Genomic DNA, 25,846 nt, shown 5'->3' on the forward strand with positions numbered 1-25,846 from the left:
TAATTAATTGGTTGAATCATTCAATACCTTGTTGCAGTTATTGATATTTAATTTATTTAAAAAAAAAATCTCTTTAAAAAGGCAGGTACAGTTTGACTTTGCAATCAGGCCTGTTAATTTTTAACTTACAAGGTCGCTCTTGCTTATCTGACTCTGTAGAACAACGCAAGCAATTTCAAATATGACCAAATGGCTTGATAAAATGTATCTCTGGAATTATTGTATTAATTATTTTGAAATATAACACTTAAAGAAAATTGCGAATTATAAAAGCTTAACTGTTTAGCAAATATTTTACATAAATATTAATGTTATGGCATAACTCTAAAAATCTTACACTTTTTATGACTGAACACCCTTTATAAAGATCTTCTAATGCAAACATATTGCTTAGCATATGGTATGCCTGGTGATTCCTAAATATTGCATATTTCCTACAATTATACTGTTATAACTGCGGTTATATCTGCTGAACAAAAAACAGAATCAGTTTCTCAACTAGCTACAAAGCTGTTGGGAAACAATGAACATGTTGGTAAGGTCTAACTCCTTTTATAATTATTTGTATTACTGTTTCAGACAATTGCCATTTTATACAGAAATTCTCTAAATGCAATACATGCACAAAGTGCAAAATATGCACCAGAAATGAAAAAAGTTAGTCCTTTAGTTTAGTCCCCTCCTGCCGATCCTAATTCAGTCTCTCAACTGTGGAATGCTTCATATAGGAAAAGGAACGCAACCACGAGGGATAGGAAAAGCCGGCTCTTCTATTCCTACCCCGGAAAGACCTGGGCAACCTGCTAAGGACAGCTGATTTTATCGAAATGTTTGTGAAACTCGATTAAAATGTGAGTGTAAAATTTTTATGCAAGTTTTTAAATATTTATTAAAACGTATTACACAATATATGTCTCTATTCCATGTGGGAGTGATTGGAGGAACTGAGAAAAGAAGAAAGGGTCGTAAAATAATACTACATGGGATTAATACTACATGCGAGTCATACATCAAGGTCTTGTAAGTAAGCACTTTAGCCATTTTTTGGTGGAAGGCACAGAAGTTTGTCCCAAAGGGAAAAGAAAACACTATTATACGTGGTTGAAAAAATAAAAAGTCTTGTAAGTAGGCACTTTAACCATTTGTTGGTGGAAGATACACATGCATATTGAGAAGTAAAAGCACAGCCCCCGAAATGGAGGATTAAAATAGAGGAAATTTTGGAAAAAGGGGAACAAATATAACAAAATAGAAATTTTGTATGCAAGCACCTGGTGTGGAACGAATATTTCCGAAAATACTATACTATATGTCGATTTCTCTTTTTTTCCTCCCTTCATAATTGCCATTTTATAACAGCAGTTAATAACAGCAGTAAAAAACTCATTTAGTACTTAATGCAAAAAAGAAAAATTAATATTAGGAGAGCTAATGTCTATTGTAAAATACTAGCCTGCATTAGAAAGGCACATGTGTACTTACATATTGAGCTTTGTGGTTACGGTGGGCTTTGAGATGTCTGTAGAGGAGGCTTTGTGGTTTATAATGCTGAACTCAGATGGTGACTGAGTGGAGCTGCCCAGCAGAAGGGGACTCTGTTCTCCATCAGTCAGTGTCCTCCTGTTCTCAGACGGGGCACCTGCAGTCTGTGATGTAAACGCCTCAGCACTCTCACATGACAGCGTCATACAATCTTCCCTACTACTTCCAGTAGAAGATCCAGGCACAGATACTTTTTCCACATAGGCGGCTTTTGTTGTGGAAACAGAACCTTCAGTTGCTTTGGCAGGTGTCCCTGGCTGATTTTTAAAAGGAGAACCTTGAGCTTTGCGGGCAGTTGGAGAAGCAGGAATGGAGCCAGACTGATTTTCCTTTTCTTTTTTTTTGCTTATAGGACTGGAGGTTGGGTGTTGCTGTTTACCTTTGTCTGATTCACCCTTAGGTGACAATTTGTGATTAGCCCCTGCCCTGACATCTTGGTTGGCTGATAATGGACTAGTAGTATCAGGTGACAGAGGTAAAGGTTTACTCTCACATATTGTCATTTTTTCTGTCACTGCTTCAAAATTGAAAGCAAGGTCGGTGTTCTGTTCATCTAACATGGGGCTTTCAGTCTTTTTCTCACCATTCTGACTACTCTGACTCTTGAGAGACCTTCTCTTTCTGTTTGTTTTTCTACTGTTTGGGTTTTTTTCCATTGTCTCTCCGTTAATAAAATTCTCTAGTTGTGCTGGAGAGATTGTTTCAGTGGCGTTCGTCAGATAAATATCAAAAGCTAACACATTTGCACCACACTTGCTCTCATCGTATTTTTGTCCATTCAGATTTTCTGTCTGAGATATGGGGTCATTTTCCTGATCTGATGAAGCTTGATGGGAAGCAGCAGCAACAACATGCACGCTCTCGTTTAAACTGTTACGGTCATTTGATGCTTCTTGCAGCTGTAGTCTTTTTCTTTCATTATTTTTAGAGGCAGTGTCTAAAGACAACTTTGCAGCTTGATGTGCTTCACTATCCACAGCTGGAACAAGTTTTTCTTGTTTTGAATCTGTTGGTTTGCTGGATAATTTGGTATTTTTCTTTGTTTGTGCTCTAGGTGACTCTTCTTTATAAACACTGCTTTGCTGTTTTCTACAGCTATTTTTAGTTGAATCACTGTCAGAAGAAGATTGTCGCCTGACAGCTAGATTAGAGAAAGTTCTTCCACTCCTATCAGCGCTACTTTGCTTTTCAGGTCTAGACAAAGAGCTTTTACTTTTGTCTAAAGATATATTAACAGTACTTTCAGTTGATGAGACACATGCCTTGCTCTCTAGTCTAGATGGGTTATTTTCACTGACCTGCAGCATCTTAGATAATCCATTGTCAAAGTTACCATTATTAGCTTCGTTTTCACTTAGACTGACACATGGACTGTCTCCCTCCTCTGAGCACTGCTGTAAAATATTACCTAATACAGCTTCTGAAGGGGAGGCAGTGTTTTCTTGATTCTGGGCTTTTGTTCCAGCAGTCCCCGAGGATCTTTTACGTTCTGTGGTCCTAGTAGTGATTCCAGTCTTTTCATTAGTAGGACTTGTGGGAGAGTCTGGAATGGTTTTGCTTTGTCTCTTTCTGTTGGAATTGAAGAGGTTTCCAATCTTCCCTAAAACAGGTTTTTTAGCACCGTCTTTCTTAGGCGACTCGGCTGGCTGTGCCCTAGACTAAAACAGAAAAGCAGAAAAAATGTATCAGGAAAACATATGCTTAGATTAAAGCAGCATCCTGCATTTACACAAAGGGTGTTGCCTTCCTTATTACATACCTGTATGTAAGTATGTGTACCTGAACTACCCCAGTGCAAGCTCTCCCTCATCTGTTCTATCTGTGGCACTGGCCTATTGATGGCAATACAGAATCAAGATGTGTGGGTATGGGGTTATAGGTATTAATTTATTTGTGTGTGTTATCCATCACCTGTACCTCATTTTATACCAGAAGAAGAATTATTTACCCCAAAATTTTGTGCACTGCCTTCAACATATATACATATGGCTCAATGCCTTGCACCTGCCCTGTTTGTAGTAAATACACGATTTGCAGTTAACCTGGATGCTGTGGAAAAGATACTTAAAGGGAACTATCGCGAAAATGAGCTTCACTGTACTGAAATAAGAAACTTTCTAAATACAATCAATTTAAAATTCTGTACTGTTTCTGAAATAATCAAGTTTATCTTCACTATTTCTCTTCATTTTCTCATTGACAGTTAGATTCAATATATCTTATAGGGGGGCTAATTTTGCCTACTACAGTGCCTTGCAAATGTATTCACCCCCTTGGCTTTTTACCTATTTTGTTACATTCCAACCTGCAAATGTTTCTTAATCTTATTTTATGTGATGGATCTGCACAAAATAGTCTAAGTTGGTGAAGTGGAATAAGAAAAATATATATATATAAAAAAAAGAATTAAAAAAAAAAACTGAAAATTGGCATGTCCATATGTATTCACCCCCTTTGCCATGAAGCCCCTAAAAAATCCTGGTGCAACCAATTACCTTCAAAAGTCACATAAGTGGTGAAATGAGGTCCACCTGTGTGCAATCTGATCAAGTGTCACACGATCTGTCAGTATAAACACACCTTTTCTAAAATGATACCACAACATAGGTACCACAACAAACCTGCCAAGAGAGGGCCGCCCACCAAAACTCACAGACCGGGCAAGGAAGGCATTAATCAGAGAGGCAGCACAGAGACCAAAGGTAACCCTGAAGGAGTTGCAGAGTTCCACAGCAGAGACTGCAGTTTCTGTCCATAGGACCACAATGAGCTGTACACTCCATAGAGCTGGGCTTTATGGAATAGTTGCCAGAAAAAAAGCCATTACTTAAAGTTAAAAATAAGAAGGCACGTTTTGAGTTTGCCAAAAGGCATGTGGGCAACTCCCCAAATGTATGGACGAAGGTGATCTGGTCAGATGAGATTAAAACCCAACGCATCCCATCACCCCAAGAACACCATCACAACAGTGAAACATGGTGGTGGCAGCATCATGTTGTGGGGATGTTTTTCAGCAGCAGGGACTGGGAAACTGATCTGAGTCGAGGGAAAGATGGATGGTGTTAAATATAGGGATATTCTTGAGCAAAACCTGTCAGTCTGCCTGTGATTTGAGACTGGGACGGAGGTTCGCCTTCCAGACGGACAATGAGCCGAATCATACTGCTAAAGCAACACTCGAGTGGTTTAAGGGGAAACATTTAAATGTGTTGGAATGGTCTACTCAAAGTCCAGACCTCAATCCAATTGAGAATCTGTGGTCAGACTTGAAGATTGCTGTTCACAAGCGAAAACCATCCAACATGAAGGAGCTGGAGTAGTTTAGCCTTGAGGAATGGGCAAAAATCCCAGTGGCAAATGTGGCAAGCTCATAGAGACTTATCCGAAGCGACTTGCAGCTGTAATTGTCACAAAAGGTGGCTCTACAAAGTACTGACTTTAGGGGGAGTGAACAGTTATGCACGCTGGAGATTTCTGTTTTTTTTTGTCCAATTTGTTGTTTGCTTCACAATTAAAAAAATGAAATGGTGCAAACTCTCAAACAATCCATTTTAATTCCATGTTGGGAGGCAACAAAACATGAAAAATGCCAAGGGGGATGAATACTTTTGCAAGGCTCACTCTATTAAAATCACCAGACATCATGTCTCTCAACATGCAAAAGGCAGTTATTTTGTTAGATTTTGTTTGTACTGAAATCAGTTATTTGAGTGAGCTCTAATAGTTCTTCTAGGAAATGAAGCTCCTTATAAGATATATTGGATCTAACTGTCAATGACTGACACCTAACTCCTGCATGAAGACAGAATAAAGAGAATGAAAGTCTTATTTCAGTATGATGAAGCTTATATTAAATTTTCATTTTTGTGATAGTTCCCAGGTTGGTGTGCGTACCATTTGCTTTAATAAATGCAGAATTGACAGCACATCAGTTCCCCAGCACTATTTACAAGTACACAAATGACTGTTTGCAACAACAACATAGAAGGTTTAAAAAATATATATGTGTGGAAATATAGAAATGGAAACATATTACTTGCAAAGCATAAAAGATTAGGGAAAGGAAAGAAGATAGAACTGAACAATAATATGGAGATGGATGAAGCAAAATCATTTAGAGTAGAACCCCCAAATCCTTTGCGAAAGATTCAGCCGAATACCGAACCAAATCCGAATCCTAATTTGCATATGCAAATTAGGAGTGGAAAGGGGAAAAATGTTTTACTTCCTTGTTTTGTGGCAAAAAGTCACACCATTTCCCTTCCGCCCCTAATTTGCATATGCAAATTAGGTTTCCGATTTGGTTCGGCCGGGCAGAAGGATTCAGCCAATTCCAGCTTAAAAAAGGCTGAATCCTGGCTGAATCCTGATCCAAATCCTGGATTCGGTGCATCCCTAAAAAAAAGGGGAATAGAAAAACATGAAACTGGTTTGGAACACAATATAGAGATAGCCAAAGAGGAGGGTCAGAAGGAACAACCAAAACAGACAGATCTGCAGATATAGAAATACCTACAACCGAGACACATTTCAGCTACATTTTGACTATCTGCATCATGCTAGGAAGAAAAGGGCAGCGCAAGTGATTTTCCTGCAATTTACATACAAAGCAATGAAAGGAATGAAGATTACAGAGTCAGTAACCCGGAGAAAACTGAAAATGCTCTGAATATGTTTACAGATAAGATTTACTAAGGCCTATGGCACACCATGTGCAATGTTCTTAAAGGGCATGTAAAGTCTAAAGAAGAATAAGGTTAGATTTTGTATACTAAATATGAACTTACTGCACCACAAGCCTAATCAAACTAATAATGTATGCTTTCAAAGTTGGCTACGCATGCTGCGTCTGCATCCGACAGTCGTGTTTTGTCGGATGAACACTGCAAAAAGACTTGACATTTGTATTTCTTACATTATATTCCGTCACATCCGATTTGACGCCTGCGTTTTGGCACAGCACGTCGGATTCCATGGAAAGGCACCAAAGTCGCTGATGTAGTTCTACCCTTAAACTCAAGTGTACATAGAAAATGTTTTCAAATCAAATATAGAAGGTAAAGACTGAAATGTATATAAGCCCTAAAATAATTTGTGAAATATGTGAAGAAAGTAAAATTGGAAGACAAGATGTACAGTATATTGGCTCTGGGAGCAATGTCAGCACAAACTTGTTTCATACTTAAGGAGCATAGTTTTATGGAGAATCAGAGGCAAACAAACCTAATATAATTATATGCAATGTCAGACATCAATGACAGACATAAGCTGAAGTGTTGTAAGAGTCACCAACATTGGTCTGTACTGGGTTGTTCACAGAAATACAGTAGAACCCCCATTTTATGTTTTTCAGGGGAACAGAAAAAAATAGTGTAAAATCCAGGAAAATGTAAAATCAGGGAAATGTATAATGCATATTATATATAGGTAGGACCACAAAACAACAATGTAAAATGAGGGAAAACTTAAAACCAGGGGATGTAAAATAGGGGTTCTACTGTAAATACTTTTTTCAATTGCTTTGCCATTTTTACAGTTTTTCCCAAAATCTAAGTGTAAAGTTTAATGTTCCTGGTGTTTCAGTCTGGCAGCTCAGTACAATCCAACTGTTATATCTAACAACTATCCAACTATTGTATCAATTCTAACAGCTGTATTTATTGAAAACTTAAGGGAGTCTGCTCAGCAGGAACAAAGATAAGAAATGTATGAACAAAATGTATCAATTTAGAACAGTTTACAGAGTCGGCGACCCCCCTCATAGAGCTGCTTTAGAATGACATTTTACACTTCAATATTAGCAAAACTGTGTTACATAGAAAATAGAAAGTAATTGGAAAAAGTCTTTTTTTCTGGTGAACTATCTGAAACCAACTGAACCGAAAAAAAAGTGTTGGAAGGTGAAGAACCCCTTTAAAGGTGACATATCTTTAACACCCTAGGTTGAGTAATGAGAAACAGGTGTCTGGTTAGTTTTAGGTACACAGTGTACTTTTGCTTAGCAATGTAGGTAGCATAAACGTGTTTGCCTTTTTTACTTTTATTCATTAAGTTTTAACAAAGAATGCTGGAAGCTGGAGGAGTGAACGCAAAACAAAAAGTGGGAAAAGCGGCTGCAACGAATTCATTAATTGAATAGGTCATCCGATGCACACATTACTTTGGGAATTATTTATGTTTCATGCCCTAAATATAATTCATGTAAAAATGCAAGAAATGCAGCAGTATATGACATATAATTTGTACCAATACAAAAATGTGTGAGAAATAGCTGAGGGCCAAATAACACAAAAGTCTCACTTCCCTCCAGCAACTAATGTTTCCCCTCAGCTATGGCTGCATTAGAATTCAAAGAACCTGAAGAAGAGCTGGAGGGACACAGCCTGGCTGCAGACTCACAGAACTATAGCGAATGATGTTGTCATTATTTACAAATAATGTGAAAGCAATTCTCAGCAAAGTAAGCACCTGGCATTGTATCAGAATTCAGAGCTGGTTGCTTAGTGCAGCCATGTGCAACCTGCTGTTTTACCACAACACTAGCCTCCAAAGCCCAAAAACTGCAGGTGAGTTGTAGTTCAGCAACATACTTGCTGCTTACTTGTTTGTTCACTAAGCAGCCAGCTACAGGCTGAACTCATGGTTTAGTATGTATGTGGTAACATTTCCAAGAGTTGTCCCATTTCTGGAATAGTACTGACTTTGTTTCACTGGAAATGAATTTGGATGTATAGGTCATATATATAAGCGAGTGTGTATGTCAAATGCGCAACCGGCAGCTCGACGCCATCCCACAGCCAGATCCTACTGAGCACTGATTACCCGCGCAAACACCCGACTCATACTCATTGGCCGCAGCTCTCCCGCCGATACACAGCGAAGTTCAACGCGCGGATTGGGAGTGTGGGAACAGTTTAGCCAAGGGAGAAGTGGGTCTGACACGTCCGTCCACCTGGGCGCATAGATCACACGGCAGGGGGTGTTTGCTATTGCCTATGTCCAGTCGTACCTACCAATGTGCTTGAGGTTTCTTTGTTACAGGAAGAGCTCTCTAAGTAACAGGTTAGCCGTGTGTGGCTCTGTGCCAAACTTCACACGTGTCTTTACTACAATTGTCTAGCAGTTTGACTGCAGGCGGTAAATTTGTGTGGGGAGGGGAGATGGAGAGGGGTCTGAATCCATACAGGTTTACAGGAGTGGAACTAGGGGTAGGGACAATATGACTATGAAGATTAGGGGAAGGGACAGGTCCTGCCAAGGAATTTTGGCACCCTAAGCAAAGTGCCCCCCCACCACCTGGTCCTACATTACTATTTCCCACTTTACCATTCATATTACCCCCATTTGTGCCTGTGCAAACGGTAGTCAATCCCTCAGATTGCCCCCAACCTATACCTGTGCCAGCATAAGACAAAACATCCATCCTAGTGTTACCCCCAGTCTGTAATTATGCCAGCGGCAAATCCCAAAAAAATCCATCATATTGCCCCTAATGTGTACCTGTGACAGCAGAAGCCAAAAATCCATCATTATGCCCCAAACATCTGTGTACCTGTTCCAGCACCTATCATATTACCCCAATTTGTACCTCTGCCAGCAGCAACCACAAAATCAACAATATTGTCCCCAAATATGTACTTGTGCAAGTAGGAGCCAAAAATCCATCATATTGCCCCCAAATATGTATCTGTGCCAGCAGCTGCCAAGAGGGATGTGGGGAGTGCCCGCAGTACAAATGGGGGCAAGAGGGGGTTGGAATAGGCAGTTTATAAAACTATAAAGGCCAAGCAAACCAGGGTTAAAAAAAGAAAACAAAAGCCCCTTAAAAGTGCACACCCATCATGATTGCGCCCTAGGCGGGCACCTACTCCTACCTACTGCCTACCCCTAGTTCCGGCCCTGGGTAGGGAGAAGAGGCTCGTGCCTAGGGCGAAAGCCAGGCACATACCTCATAAATAGCCTACCACTAGTCTGCCACTGAAGAAGGTTAACCGGGTGCCGCTGACTGCAAAGCACACGCGGTTGCGCACGCACGTTCTTGTTTGAGCACGGTTGCACACGCGGGGCGGGGGGCTGGATGTTGCCTGCTTTGCCTGGCACTGCAGGTTTAGTTAGTCATTATAACAAAGTCCACACATATGCCTTGCTTGTCAGCACAGCAAGGAGCCATTCACTGGGAAGCACTACCTCGCACCAGAACCGTTTTAAAATATATTTTAAGCAAATCAGCAGAGTTTATAACAGGAGCAGTACAATATATATGTATGCAACTACTGACAATTACTTCCAGGGTCAGTTTGCTGTTGGTTCCTTGTCAGAGAATAGGAGTAATGTTTAAAAATCAGGAATGAATCAAGTAGAGATGGGTGAATTTTTTTGCCTTGTTTCGCCGAAAAAATGACGCCCATAGACTTGTATGGCGTTGTGCGTCAAAATAAAAAGACGCCCTTGAAAAAAATGTAGCCGTGTGAGAAAATTTTTTTGATGCCCATAGACTCTAATGGGCGTCAGCGACATTGCACTGGTGGCAAATTTTTGGCGAACTGAAACAGGTCAACTTCGCCCATCCCTAATTATAAGTGCCCATGAGGTTTTATTTGGACATTACAAAAAGTTACCTCACAATTTAAAATAATCATAGCTCCACACAATTTTATGACAAATAGTAACGTAGTTCATGAGGTTGAAAAAAGATACGTGTCATTAATTCCAACCTTTTTGTGTAACATGTATTTATTAAAGCTACGGTACTTTCAGTTTGATAATCTATTAAACTTGTCTGACATCTGTTGTTCATAAAACCACTCTTGTTTTAGTTAAAAACTAAAGTTCTTTAAGTACAGAGGGTGTATTCCATTAGGCCCCAGGCCCTTGTTGACGTTAATTCTTCCTAAACGTTTAAACACCATGTCTTGTATCCGCAATTGACAATTTTTTGAGCTCGGCCATGAGCACCTTTACAGAGTTTGTCCTGTAACCATTACTCCTAAATTGTACAGATATAGTCAAGTCCATCATTAGGAGGGGAGAGGGGGGCTGTTGCAGGCCCAGTGAAATTCCAATTTTGCAAGTCATGTGAATTTCAAAAATAACATATAGGGTTAATTAAACCTTAGCAACCAGATTGCTGATTAAATTCCAAACCAATGACTTTATGAACAAAAAGCAATGCCTTTTTTTTAATGAAGACCAAATGCAAGTCTTCTCATAATACCATTGTCTACATACAAAATAACTACTTCTATTGCACGAGAAGCTGCAGGTCTGCAAGGGTGAAAAAATATATAATTCAAATTAAAGTCAATGAATGTATTCCTGTGGCACCAGAAAATATTGTGTAGTGGGCAGACTTAAAAAGGGACCTGTCACCCTAAGAAATAATAATAATAATAATAATAATTTTTTATCATGTCAGTTGAGCAAAATAAAACTTACCTTCACTACATTTATTATTTAAATTTGGTTTCCTTCAGTCTTGGTATTATTACACAATCACAGCAAGCAGGCAGGAGCCATTTTGTGGACACTGTTATTAAGACAAGTTGTGTATCACCCCATAGAGGCGGGGCAGATAATATTTGATTGATAGCTCAGATATTTAAACTCCTTTATAACAGGTATGGATGATTTAATGAAAAAAACAATTTGGGTTCCAAGTTTAATTTGCAAATTACTTTTGTTATACAGCTTTTAATGTGTAAGTGAAAGGTCCACTTTAAGCTTTAAATAATATAAATGTGATGGTATCATCAACTGAATTTCATAGAGGTGCAGAATCTATTACCTCTCCTCCTCTTTTTTAAAAAAAAATAATTATTTGCTTGAAAGGACTCTAGAGAGATGGCTTCCTGTAATTTGTCTGTAATAATAAAACAGTACCTTGTACTTGATCGAAACTAAGATATAATTAATCCTTATTGGAAGCAGAACCAGCTTATTGGGTTTATTTAGTGTTTACATGATTTTCTAGTAGACTTAAGATATGAAGATCCAAATTATGGAAAGATCTATTATACGGAAAACAGGAATAACATACCTGTAATATAAAAAAGAAATTACAGTTGCAAACCAATATGTTTTTGTGTGAGTGTACCCAACTTTTAGTCCTATTTCTGACTCATGCTACAATCTGTTTCTGGAAAATTACTGGCTGACTTTTGTGTTCTCAGAACAATCATTCAGCTATAGTACATCCAAATTACTTATGCTATCAACCACAGAAGTACCACAGTAACACGCAAACATAATTTGTAAAAGCACCATAAAACATTAAATATTTCAGAAAACTATAAGAAAAGAAAAATACTGTATATGCAAATAAAACAATGATATGATGGTTTAAATAAAGCAAAACTAATGTATAAGGATTAAAGAGGCAGTTTCTCTCTATACCATCCAAGGCCAGCACATGAATTCCTTTTTTTTAACCTACATTCTTTCTGACTACAAGAATAGCCATAAAACACTTTAAAGATTAAGTAATATTAACAGGCAACATACCACAGAACACAAATATGTCTAGTGAGGAGGATTAAAAAGGGTGGTGCAGGCAGCCTCCGGCTCATTCCACAAGTGCCCTCCTCCCCATTCCATAACAGTGCTGCCTGAAGGGGTAAACTGGGAGTTGTTATAACATAGATGAGCCCCTGTCATGTCTACATATTCCTGGGATAAGAAAGGGAAGGCAAATATTTGCACCTTATTCGCACTTCAGGGCTTTGATGGGCTTCGGAACCTTGTACACCTCTCTATGTGTACATGAACTTAACTGTGACCAGGGATGTTCTGCAGCTTGTTAAATTATTTATTTATGCCTGGAATTTATGGAACACGTTGTACAGATATTTCTTTAGGGGTACAAACCTAGTAGCTTTTATAAGATCATTATTAAATAAGACAGTATGGCAAAGACTTTGTTGCAGGTGTTAGCTGCTATTGTATTTATCCATTACCTGCTGTGTCTGCCTATTACACTATCATACTATCAGATATCAGAATATCATCAATTATTCATTCCAGGTGGTGTAAGCTGCAGGGCAAGTAACTTGACCACCAGCAAAAATTACTCCTGGGCTTTTCTCCACTACGTGTATTTTCTCCCACCACAGCTATAGGGTCTGCCTCTCCTAGCTGGCTATCTTCCAATGTACACTTAAAATCAATATGCTGGTTAATAATTTAAAGTAATATAATAAAAAGCAGAACAGTTTGCACCAGGTCTAGTAACCCCTAGCAACCAATTATCTTTATAAAAACTGGAAAATCTGACCACAATGAGTTACTAGATCCAGTACAAAATTTGTGACATTATTATCCAATTAAAAGAACATTACAAAATGCACTGTACTGGACGATGAGAGGCCAGCACAAGATTGCTATTTAGCCAGAGAGGCGGGGCAGCTTTACCTTATGTTTGCCAATATGCAGGCCTGGATTTGTGGAGAGGTCACCAAGGCCCGGGCCTAGGGTGGCAGGATTTTAGGCGGCGGCAACCCAACCTGCCCAACCACACCCACATTGGTTCAAAAACACTGGGGTAGCACAGGAGATGCGATAGTTTTTAAAAAGACTGTACACCAATCCCTATTGCTCTGGTCCCGATGATGAAAATTCAATTGAATAAAAAGGAGGGGACAGGGCGACGAACGGCAGTGGGCCTAGGGGCACCTACTATGTAAATCCATCCCTGCAAAAATGATTGTTCTCCATGATAGGGTCAGGGGTTAATAAGCCCTCAGAGGTGATTGGCTTAATGTAGGAATTGCCCCCTGCATATACAGCTGAAGTGGTGAATTACCTCCTTAGCCACTGAATGCTTAATGGCAACTTAATGAATCATCATTGTTTTAGTATCGGTAGCTTCTCAATGTTATTTTGTCATAAGTTTTAAAGGGGCACATTCCCAGTGTATGAATCATATTCAGTTTTTCATTTTATTTTTAAAAAAATGATATTTAGACTGTATTTATTAAGGAATTTTCCTGCTTAGGTATTTTCATCCTAACGTCAATCAGTGTGTTCAGCTTGCAGTTTTATTTTCAGGTATAGGAGCTATTGTTTGAACCTGGGGTTTTCTGGATAAGGGATCTTTCCATAAATTGGAGTGCCACACATTAAGTTTGCTAAAATTAATGGATCCCATACCTGTATTGCCTAATCTGCTAATAGTTTTTATTGTAATACTGTAATAGTTACAGGATCCTAGCAGCTTACCCACAACAGGGCAAGTGAACCAGTCTGGTTTGATGTCATCAGAATAAGGTAAGTTAAATGGGGTCTTAAGCCTACCTGGTAGCTTTGTGCTCCGCCCAATTGTATTTATGCAGAAAAGGAAAACAAATGAACTAACAAAAGTGGTTTTTACACAATAGCCAATTACAAGTACCATTTAAATATGTGTAAAATATTGAAATTTTGCAACTATTTTCAACTTTAAGAAAGGTAAAAGTACAGAATGCAGGCTGTAAATTGTACTTGGAACATTATACTCTAAATACATTCCTCTGTAATGTATGTCCTGCAGCACATGCAAGTCTTTCAAAGCTACCTGGATTGACAATACTTGCTTTATTTGGTTTAAAGTAACCACACCACCAAAAAAAAAATATTGTTTTATAGTAATTAAACTATGATGTTTCAGAAACAATACTATTGTGTCTACAAACAAGTTGCTGCGTCGCAATGGAGGCAATTGAAATAGAGCTAAATGACACAGGTTAAAAAGTGGATAAAGATAAGCTCAGTAGAACACCATTATATTGCTATGTAACTTGTGCATTTTTTTCCATTAAATGGGTGCACAGCAATTGCTACACAATCGCTGTGTAGAATGAATACACAGCAATTTTTTAAATAAAAACTATGGTATTGTTTCTGCAGCAAACACACCAGATTTACCAGTGCAGGACAACAGTACATTATATTTTATTTACTTTAAAACATGTTTTTGCATTACTGTTCCTTTAAGGCACAGACTACTGAACATTCCCATGCTTCCAAGGTTCCAAGTTGTCACAAATGAAAAAAATACAGGCTGAAATTACTATAGCAATGAACTACATCCTGATTACTCATACTCTCAGAATGTAGTATATGTATTCAGCTCCCCTCCAGCTAAGTCTTTATTTCCCATCATGTCTTGTAATTAACAGACCTCTGCAAGGCATTGTGGGAATTGTAGTCTTGGGTGGATGATAGCTGATTTCTGATACATTGTTTATTGAGTTAGGCAAACGGAGAAAAGAACAGCAAATGATCATTTAAATGTTTTTGTTAGTAACCATAACAAAGGTTGTTGCTATCTGACATCAACAAGTTTCAAGTATTCTGAATAATAGATCACATACCTGTATTTAAATGTTTTTCTTTTGAAGACATTGCAATTGTAAGAAAAACATGCCATGTTAAGAGCAAGTCAGGCATAATAGTTGGTATAGTTGGTAGTGACACAAAAGAACAGATGTGTAGTTGAGTAGGACAGGTGTTACATAGTCAGGACTCAGGAAGGGTGGAAGCATTAGGCAGCTTGTGAGAAACAGCACTCTGCAAGTAACCTTATAAAAATGTTTATTACAAAAATTAAGCAAAGGCAGATTAGTAGTATTTATGACTGGAACTAGTGGTAGGCAGCAGAGGCATTGCCTAGGGGGCACAACTCCAAGCTATGGAACAGAACAAATAATTAATTTGAGGGGTGAGTGATTTTGCAAGTTAATGCTGTTCTTGTGCGAGTGGCAGTGGGCGGCACAGGACAAGAAATATTGTTTCAGGCGCCGGTAGTATTTGTATTCTAAAGGGATGGTTGCTATACAGTACAGCAGAATGGCATTTTTTTTTTATTCTCCAATGTATATTGCATTAAATCAATAATATGTCGGCGCTATATATATACATGTTAATAAAATAAAATAATACCTTTCATTTAACTGTTTCCTGGTGTCCAAGAAGCTAATGCTGCCACCTAGTGTGAAATGATTGTTATGACTTTTTTTCAAGTACCATAAAGTCCATCAAGTTCAACCCCTCCAAATGAAAACCCAGCATCCATACACACACCCCTCCCTACTTTCACATAAATTCTATATACCCATACCTATACTAACTATAGAGCTTAGTATCACAATAGCCTTTGATATTATGTCTGTCCAAAAAATCATCCAAGCCATTCTTAAAGGCATTAACTGAATCAGCCATCACAACATCACCCGGCAGTGCATTCCACAACTTCACTGTCCTGACTGTGAAGAACCCCCTAAGTTGCTTCAAATGAAAGTTCTTTTCTTCTAGTCTAAATGGGTGACCTCTGGTACGGTGATCCACTTTACGGGTAAAAAGGTCCGCTGCTATTTGTGTATAATGTCCTCTGATGTACTTGTAAAGTGTAATCATGTCCCCTCGCAAGCGCCTTTTTTCCGGAGAAAACAACCCCAACCTTGAAAGTCTACCCTCATAATTTAAGTCTTCCATCCCCCTAACCAATTTAGTTGCACGTCTCTGCACTCTCTCCAGCTCATAGATAAACAGTCTTAGGGAGCGCACACCATAAGCCAGGGTAACAACCTGGGTGCTAATCCGTAGAGAATAATATAAAGAAGCAATGTGACAGCACTCCAAGGATTTATAACATGAAGATCAGTCAGGCAAACAAAAGGTTTATTATAACTGACGTTTCAGTTCCAGTGCGGAACTTTCATCAGGGAAAGTTCCCTGATGAAAGTTCTGCACTGGAACTGAAATGTCGGGTCAATATATAATGGGACTAATACAAAAATTGAATGTATAAACTACATGGAAGATTTTGCCATCCAAAATCTGACTCACAAAATATGACAAAAATCTTCCTTGTAGTTTAGCTCTTAGTCGGGGCGCTGTGCCGATGAGAAGCAGCAAAAAGCTGGTCCTTTAAGAGACTAATTTCCTGCAATTGCCCTCTTCACACTAGTTATGTGGCCATCACCCAGACCCCTCCGCAGAGGGGAGGGGGGTAGGCATTGCAGGAGCCACCTGAGGATTCTCCTGACCTAGAAACTGCCCTGCCCTTGGTATAATGGTATCATGTTTATGTTTCAGCCCAATTCTAGCCCAACTGTCTTAAAAACAGCTATAAAACTGGGACAAAACTTGATCTGATGCACACCACCAATAAATATTTGCTATCGCCACCAATTGCCATAGCCAGTATTTTTGTAGCCAAAATGATGAGTAGCTGATTTTTTTAAACTCCCATTTGTATTTTTTTACACACTAGGCTGATCTGTCTGTAATTTTCTTTGCCTGAAATCATAGAAATCAACAACTCCTTTAGTAATTCTAAATGTCGGATTCCTTGTATAGCCAAATTGGTGGGGGTGAGGCATAGGAAAATTTAATAAAGATCCTACAGAGAAGTGCAAGAGAACTAAGTGCTCATGCTGAAAGCAATTCTGTCTTGTGTCTGGCTGTATTCAGCACCTCACACCTACATGCCTGCCCCTCCTCCATAGCATTCTCTGTCTGCACATCCTCATCTGAAGGCATTTACTTACTTTAATGGGCCTCCTTTTTCTGTTCAGTTTGTCATGAAACTACAAATAATAGACAGTCATTCCTGGAACTACTAAATGTGGCAGAGGAAAGAATTACTTGGGCTTTTTAATCTTATCATCTTACTACCTTGATTACTCATGCTTGATTTTAGAAATTAAAATGAATTACATTTGAGATTTACAATATATAGACAAACAAGGGCAAGGTTAAGGCATTTTTTAGTAGGGATGCACCAAATCCACTTTTTCAAATTTAGCCGAACCCCCGAATCCTTAACGAAAGATTCGGCTGATAACCGAATCTGAATCCTAATGTACATATGCAAATTAGGGATGGGAAGGGGAAAACATTTTTTACTTCCGTGTTTTGAGACAAAAAGTCACGCGATTCCCATTCCCGCCCCTAATTTGCATATGCAAATTAGGATCCGGTTCAGGCAGAAGAATTCGGCCGAATCCGAATCCTGCTGTAAAAGGCCGAATCCTGAATTCGGTGCATCCCTATTTTTTAGTGACTAAAGTACAAAATGTTTAAATGTTCTTAATATATTGATAATGTGATGAGGGCAGAGGACCTTTTGTTTTTGTCTATATGTCTCATTAATTGTTTAAATTTCAGTGCCCAATGTCCATAGTTGAATATAGCCGGCAGAGTACTGCCACTTGTTATTGAATTCAATAGAAAACAACTAACACTGCTCCTATAGCCTGAAAACACTGTACTATGTGTTTTTAGCCCAACTTACAATCAAATGAGGCTTATTTATTATTATTTATTGCTTTATTTTTTCTTTAACAGAATTTAAGCATTTTTTCAGTTCAGCTGTTAACAGTACTCCAGAAATATACTTTTTCCTTTCTGTTTTAATTGAATTAAAAGGGCTGAAAATTATTGGTGCAATATTAGCAACTATTGTAGTGTAATTGTAACAACTGACTTTAATGAAACTGGGGGATTTATTCTCAGAAGGGCCAAAGAAAAGAAATATCAGCTAATGTATCAAATTAGAACATCTTGTGACTCCCCTTCCCAGCTACTCCAGGGAGTGACAATGTGAAAAATTAAACTTTGAATTAAAAAAAAATTTAGAAAAAAATCATTATTTTCAACTGAAAAAAAGAATTTGGAAGGTGAACAACACCTTTAAAGGAGAATGAAAGCTCCAATCGATGGGGGATGCAAAATGTTAGGGCACCCCCAAAGCATTGTAATGACTTACCTGATACCCTGGGCCGGTGCTCCTGTTAGCAGAAAACTGCACCTGCCCATGCACTAGTGAGCAATCCTCTTCCTTCCTTCTTTCTTCAAGCAGGCATGCATGAGTTAAAAGCCAGACTTTAACAAACAATCTGGCTTATTCACCCTATTATGCATGCTTAGGCCACTGGATGCCGAAGAAAGAAGATTGCTCTCTCGCAAGTGCCCTAGGTCGGTGCAGTTTTCTGCTAACAGGTGCACCAACTCTTGGTACAGTATCAGGTAATTGTAAAGGTTACACCGCACACCTGGAATTTTACTCACTTTATCTGCTTTAGTGGTGCTGGTTATCCTTCGGCCTGACGTGGCCTTCCAATGGCAGCAGTTTCAATTATGGATCCGCACACACCAATTTTCTGCAGTTTTCTTTTATTTGTGTTCACCACCAATATCAACGTTTCGGGGGGTACAATCCTGACGAAGGGAGGTTGTACCCCCCGAAACAGTATCAGGTAAGTCATTACAATCCTTGAGGGGGAGCCCTAACATTTGGGACCCCCATCGATTGGAGCATTCATTCTCCTTTAAGGCCTTGTGAATGTTAAATATTTATTCTTCAATGCCCATTTTTAAGTTGCTTTGATTCACTGTTTTCACTTCCAGAGTTATTCTTAGAATCAATGGGTACTAAGGTGAGAGAAGTTGCCCTTATGTGATAAAATCTAATTCCTAGACCATTCATTGCAGTCTATTTCTGAAATGCAAGAGACAGACAATATAATATAAACAACTACTTACTCCACTTGCTCAGAGGTATTTGGCAACACATGATTTCTACAGTTAAAGTTTGTTGCATGTGACCATCAATAATCTACTTACACGGACAAAAATGGTTTACAAAAAAGTTCTTGTGTTAAATTTTCAGCAATTTCTCTGATTTTCTATAGCTGCTCTATGTCACTGGCTTAGGCTGCCTTCACTATATTGCTGGAAATTATTATACAACCATTATTATACAGCCTATATAAGGTCTACCACCTTGCCAAAAGATTGAATTATGAAATCAATCTCTATATTCTCTGGGACCGCAACTATAACCATCGTTTTAATTTATTGATACAGCACCTGCACCAGTTATTAAAGCAGCAGTTGCTAAAACGTGGGTTTAGTGCCAGCTAGGGGAGGTCCGGCAAAGGCCAGTTAGGGTAAGATAAAGGAATAAAACCGATGGCCAAAAATAACTTGCTGAATAGTAAGATGACATTGCTTTTATATATTTTTCACTTTGTTGTACAATAAGAGGTGCCCTGGACCTAAGTACTAGAAATCACCGGCTGTTCCAACAGTGATAGAATGGGTGCTCAAAACAAAGGAATTAAGATGCTTTGAAGAATATTCAGCTCACACAGACAAACAAACCAGGGATTACTCTGCACAATAGTTAACCTGAATTCTTTTTAGGGTGGTGGCACATGCAATATATATTCGTTACTGGAAGGAGAAAGACAAAAAAACAGCCCATAGCTTGAGAGTTCCTTACTAAGAAAACTCTCATCCCATGCCCCTCCTCCCTTCCTAGACCCCACCCCCTGTTACTTTCCACGTTTTTTTTTTAAAGGAAAACTATACCCCTCAAAAAATGTATGTCTCTATAAAAAGATACTGCATAAAACAGCTCATATGAAAAACCCTGTTTCATGTAAATAAACCATTTTCACAATAATATACTTTTTTAGTATGTATCATTGGTAATCATAAAAAGAAAAGGGCCGCCATCTTGGATCGTATGAGTCACGGTGCACACAAACTAAACAAACTATACTTGTTAGGTCACATGAGCCAATTAGCAGACAGAGTCCTGTCTTTTGCTTCCACACTTCTTCCTGTTAGAGTTGTAGTATTTCTGGTCAGGTGATCTCTGAGGCAGCACAGAGACCATTATGAAATGGTGGTTCAAGGCAAGAGATGTAAAAGGGCAAGATTTACTGAAATATAAATACTAGTTTGGTAAGATTCTTTAATATGACACTTCATTTGATATAAACTGTTGCTCAAGTATTTATTTTGGGGGTATAGCTTTCCTTTAAAGGAAAACTATACCCCCCAAACAATGTAGGTCTCTATAAAAAGATATTGAATAAAACAGCGCATATGTAAAATCCTGCTTCATGTAAATAAACCATTTTCATAATAATATACTTTTCTAGTAGTATGTGCCATTGGGTAATCATAAATAGAAAATTGCCATTTTAAAAAATAAGGGCCGCCCCCTGGGATCGTAGGATTCACTGTACTCACAAACATACCAACAAACCCTACATGTTAGGTCACATGAGCCAATTAACAGACAGAGTTGTGTCTTTTGCTTCAACACTTCTTCCTGTTACAGTTAGAGTTGAAGTATTTCTGGTCAGGTGATCTCTGAGACAGCACAGAGACCATCACGAAATGGTGGCTCAAGGCAAGAGATGTAAAAGGGCAATATTTACTTAAATATATATTCCAGTTTGGTGAGATTCTTTAATATGCCACTTAATATGATATGAACTATCTGTTGCTTAAGTGTTCATTTTTGGGGTATAGTTTTCCTTTAAGCATCACTCCGATATATCTCCCTAGCAGAGCAACACGGCAGAACTTACTATTTGCTTGTTATCCTGTTATTGTCCTTACGCTTGCCTAACGCATTGATTCTTCTACAAGCCTCATGGCTATTTTGTTATTTCCTAACTCTACTCTTTGCTATAAAAACCAATAAAAACATAACAATAAAAAAATTCAGTTCTAATAAAAAGTGCAGATTTTTTATACACCACACTATGGGCACTTGCCTTTTATCTGCCCTTTGGTTCCTTTGATACCACTCAGGAACCTTTGGTTATATTTAAAAAGGATCACAGGACTGAACCTCCACATACAGTTGGTGTACTGTATAAGGATAATTTAAGCATATTTTTAAGTAAAAGTAAAATTCTTTTTCATCAGTTTTAGAATATTTGCAGTGCTTATACAGTGAATAAACATGTTTCCAATGAGTTTGCAATTTATACGACACAGCCACATGTGACATAATGAAGGATGCTACAGGCTTGTTTAAATAAATAGGCAAAAAAAGAGGTGCCATGGCATAATTATAGACAGCAAAAGGTTACATGCCCAAACAATCTAGGTCAGATGAACACCGCTATCGGTAACAACACTGCCAAAAATATGTAATTCTGCACTTCTATCACAGTGTAAATGGCAAAGTATCATTGATGTCAGACCAAACCCCTTTCATTACACCATACCCCTAAATACTGATTAGTATCACATATGCCACTGTCTAGTGTGTTGTCATGTGTGGCCTAACATTTAAAAAAAATTATGCCAGGCTAAAAATTTCCTTTGGCCAAAAGGTGAAGACATCCATGACAATACCCTGTCTTTCTCATGTATGAGTGGTGACAATGACCCACTTCTGTTCGTTGTTTGTTTGTTATTATTGTTTTTTAACGTAAATGGAAAATATTCTGAATTTGCTAAATACTTTGTAAATTGTATCTACGTCGGTTCCATGAAACTTTATTGGAAAAAAATGTAGTTCAAGTTTTCAGTGCAGTGTCATCTTACTAAAATACCAGCACTCTTAACAATTCAAAAACACTGTATAGCCTCTGGTTGTGTGTGCGAATTCCAGAAGATACTGCAGGCCTAGGCAATGCATTTCTTCCCTTCAACACCATAAATCACTGTACTCGTGATTGTTTACTAGAGTAGCTAATCATTAATCTAGAAAAAAATAGAAGGGCATTTATCAACTATAAATCAATAAAATGTGGGCAGAATACTGTTTTTTTTTTTTGTGGTATATGGCAGTGGTGATTGCTTTACATGCAACTCTGTCCCAACAAAGACTGTGGGGCTTTGGGTAACTTTTATTCAATCTAATGGACAAGTATATCCAACCCAAATTAACTATAAGAAAACTGCTGCTTTGTGGGAAATGTTAAAACTATTTCATTGCACTCACCAATGCAATTTTAATTTACATTTTTCCAAAATAAAGGCACAGATACAAACCTTATCTTCTTATTTAGTGTGGCATGAATAAAAGGGTGCATTAAATAGAGAAGATGGGTGGCGCTAAACATGGCAGTGTACAATTCTCTCACCTTAAAGGGATTCTGTCATGGTTTTTATGATGTAGTTTTTATTTCTAAATTGTACACTGTTTACACTGCAATTCATTTACTCTACAATATAAAATTGAATTCCTGAATCAGCAAGTGTATTTATTTAGTTGCAATATTAGTCTGTAGGCAGCCATTTCAGGCCATTTTGCCTGGTCATGTGCTTTCAGAAAGAGCCAGCACTTTAGGATGGAACTGCTTTTCTGGTCTCTGATGAAGTGCAGTGACACGAAACGCGTCAGACCTCATGGCGCAGGGTTATACAGCTTGTTAATATGTTGAATATTTAATAAAAATCAAGTTTTTTACCAATGAATTGATGACCAGGCGATTCCTTAAGTGATCCGAAGAGTGCGCTGTCCAGGATTTTGGTGTGTGTGGAACTGCTTTCTGGCAGGCTATTGTTTCTCCTACTCAATGTAACTGAATGTGTTGCAGTGGAACCTGGATTTTACTATTGAGTGCTGTTCTTAGATCTACTAGGCAGCTGTTATCTTGTGTTATTGAGTTGCTATCTGGTTACCTTTTTTCCCATGACAGTATCCCTTTAAGGAACATTTTGTGGTAGTTAAAGGAAAACTATACCCCCCAAACAATGTAGGTCTCTATAAAAAGATATTGCATAACACAGCTCATCTGTAAAACCCTGCTTCATGTAAACAAACCATTTTCATAATAATATACTTTTCTAGTAGTATGTGTCATTGGGTAAACATAAATAGAAAATTGCCATTTTAAAAAATAAGAGCCGCCCCTGGGATCATACGATTCACTGTGCACACAAACATACCAAACAAACTATACTTGTAAGGTCACATAAGCCAATTAACAGACAGAATTGTGTCTTTTGCTTCAACACTTCTTCCTGTTACAGTTAAGCTGGCCATAGATGTAAAGATTTTTAAAAGATCCAATCGTTATCGTGAGACCACGATTATCTCGAAATGATTGTTTAAATGTACGATGTGTCCATCAACTAAAAAGACCATTTCAGGCGATATTGCCAGCAAAACTGAAGAGTAGCTGCCTGCTTGGCCCTGCAAATATAGATAGATTGAGCTGGGACGATAACGATTTTTAAACCTGGCCGATCAATTTTCTAACAGATCGTAAGATGTACGATCGTTTGAAACCCACTAACCGCATGATAATTTCTAAGGATTGGTCGGACTTCGCTAAAATCGGTCGTTCGGCAAGAAAAATCTTTGCGTCTATGGAGATTGTAGTATTTCTGGTCCGGTGATCTCTGAGGCAGCTCACAGACCATCACAAAATGGGGGTTCCAAGCAAGAGATGTAAAAGGGCAATATTTACTTAAATATAAATACCAGTTTGGTAAGATTCTTTAATATGCCACTTAATATGATATAAACTATCTGTTGCTTAAGTATTCATTTTTAGGATATCGTTTTCCTTTAATCTGGATGTGACCAGATTGGCTCTCCTCAAATCAGTCTTAACTAGCTGGTTCTCCATAGTAAAACTAACATTTATTAACACTAACTAATAAAGTCTATAGCACACGTGAAACTATGTACACAAAGCTGTTTGAAAATGTTGACACTAGTCAAATGGAATGCATGATTATACATACAAATATAGGCACTTGTCAGTATATTCAGATAAGCTTGATGTACCTTTACAAACATACTGTGTTCAAATGCACTTGAATTGCATTTAGATGTCTTTAGTAGTTAAGTGTGAGGAAGTTCAACATAGTTCAATTCAACTGGAGTGCCACATGCACGTCAAAGATATGAGCGTTTGGCATGTACCCATGTTTGCTATTGCACTATTAATGTGTATTAGATACAAAAAAGGAGCATATATACTATAATGGGTTTTGTTTTATAGGTTCAATTGCTGCTTATAAAAAGTTGTTCATAGTGCAGATTCTGTATCCATGCATGGACAAATTGCATAGCATTTCAAGCAGTAGCAGAGCTACCAGAGGAGCTGGGTGCAACTACACACCGGCTGAAGAAGGACGATAGGTTGGTGTACAGATGGGCACCTGGTGCCGATTTCTTAGGCTCTTAGGGCTTTGTTACGTTACTGAGTTTATAGCAGATGCTTGAACTCGAGCACTTGCATGGAGTGGAATAGTTTATATTTATAAATAGTGAAGTTGTAATATATGAGATAACAAGGAAATAATAATCTGCATGAAATGCTGAAAATATATATTATAAATTAACTTATAGGGGCAGATTTACTTAGGTGCAAATTTTCGCCGTTGGAAACGTCGCCATACCACGTCAGACATTATTTAATAGCGAATACGCGTATTTATTGAAATGCAAAACTTCGTCTCCGCAAATGAACGATGGTGTACTTCCGCCAGTGAAAATTCACCAGTGCGAGAGTTTCTCAGTGAATTTTCTAGCAAATCTTTGTTAACATACTTACGTTTACATCAGTTTTATCTGTGTCTTTATTAGTGATGTGGGTTAAATTGCTGGAAGTGGCCACTTATTATTAAAAATGTCCAAGGAAGCAAAATAAAAGAGACCCTCTAATGTCCTACACATGAGCCCACCCTAATACAAATGTGGCATGAGCTTCAAATGGTTAAAAAGTTGCAAATAACATATATTTAACAGTTACTACTTGTAAACATAATCCCTCATTAAAATATGAAAAACCCAAGTGTTTTGTCTTTTTTAATGACTTTTTTTGGAATACAGGATATGATGACACTGACAATAATGTTGATCAATAGACTTTGGCGAAAAGAGTAACGTATTGGAAAGTTTACACTTTGATAAATTTGCGGATTAACGATCTTTCTCCTGGGCGAAATGACACAAAACTCTCTCTTGCACTGAGTTTTTCTGCTAGCAAATTGTCTTCTTCGCCTTTTAGCAAATTGCTGATGTCCCCATGAATTGTTATTTTGGTGAATTTTCCCAAAAAAAATTACTTTTCCCCATACTGTTTACTGTCAAATAACCAGGGCTGGAATTAAACAATTTGTGCCCCAAGGCCACATGGCCTGATCGCCCCCCACCTCTCCCCTACCCCTCTGCCCTGGACCTCTACTTCTCCTTTTCCCATCTCCACCCCCGGATTTGTGGAGAGGCCACATTTTAGGGGGCAGCATGCTGCCCAACCACACCCACTTAAAAAACATCTCTTTGACATATGGAACACTATCCTGTTTGCAGCTTAGCAAATGACACATGATAGCTCATGCTCAATATGAGTAAATATGAATGTCAATGCCTCAAAGTTTACACAAAAAAATATATAAACAATAATGGGGTTATGTACTAAATCTCAAATTTATCTGGTTGGGCTTTTTGGGGCAAAGAATCAAATTTTTTGTGAGAGGTATTATACCCCTATGCTGCAAAAAGCCTGCATCCGAAAAGACCTGTTGAGGTCCTGTATAAGTCAATGGGAGAGGT

General features: G+C 38.2%; 1 protein-coding gene across 5 annotated transcripts in view; it reads right to left on the reverse strand.

Moving 5' to 3' along the window:
* Nucleotides 1–25,846, reverse strand: part of crybg1.L (crystallin beta-gamma domain containing 1 L homeolog) — a 141,934-nt gene that overhangs the window by 49,705 nt on the left and 66,383 nt on the right. For 2 of the 5 annotated variants that reach the window (XM_018263346.2, XM_018263347.2), the window contains one exon: nucleotides 1,483–3,200. In XM_018263346.2, the coding sequence (XP_018118835.1) occupies nucleotides 1,483–3,200 (1,718 nt within the window). Of the gene's footprint in view, nucleotides 1–1,482; nucleotides 3,201–8,364; nucleotides 8,535–12,948; nucleotides 13,005–25,846 lie in introns of those variants that run through there. The other 3 variants (XM_018263348.2, XM_041563005.1, XM_018263349.2) reach the window with 3 other exon arrangements.

The sequence above is a fragment of the Xenopus laevis genome, chromosome 5L, assembly GCF_017654675.1.
Source record: "Xenopus laevis strain J_2021 chromosome 5L, Xenopus_laevis_v10.1, whole genome shotgun sequence".
Classification (NCBI taxonomy): domain Eukaryota; kingdom Metazoa; phylum Chordata; class Amphibia; order Anura; family Pipidae; genus Xenopus; species Xenopus laevis.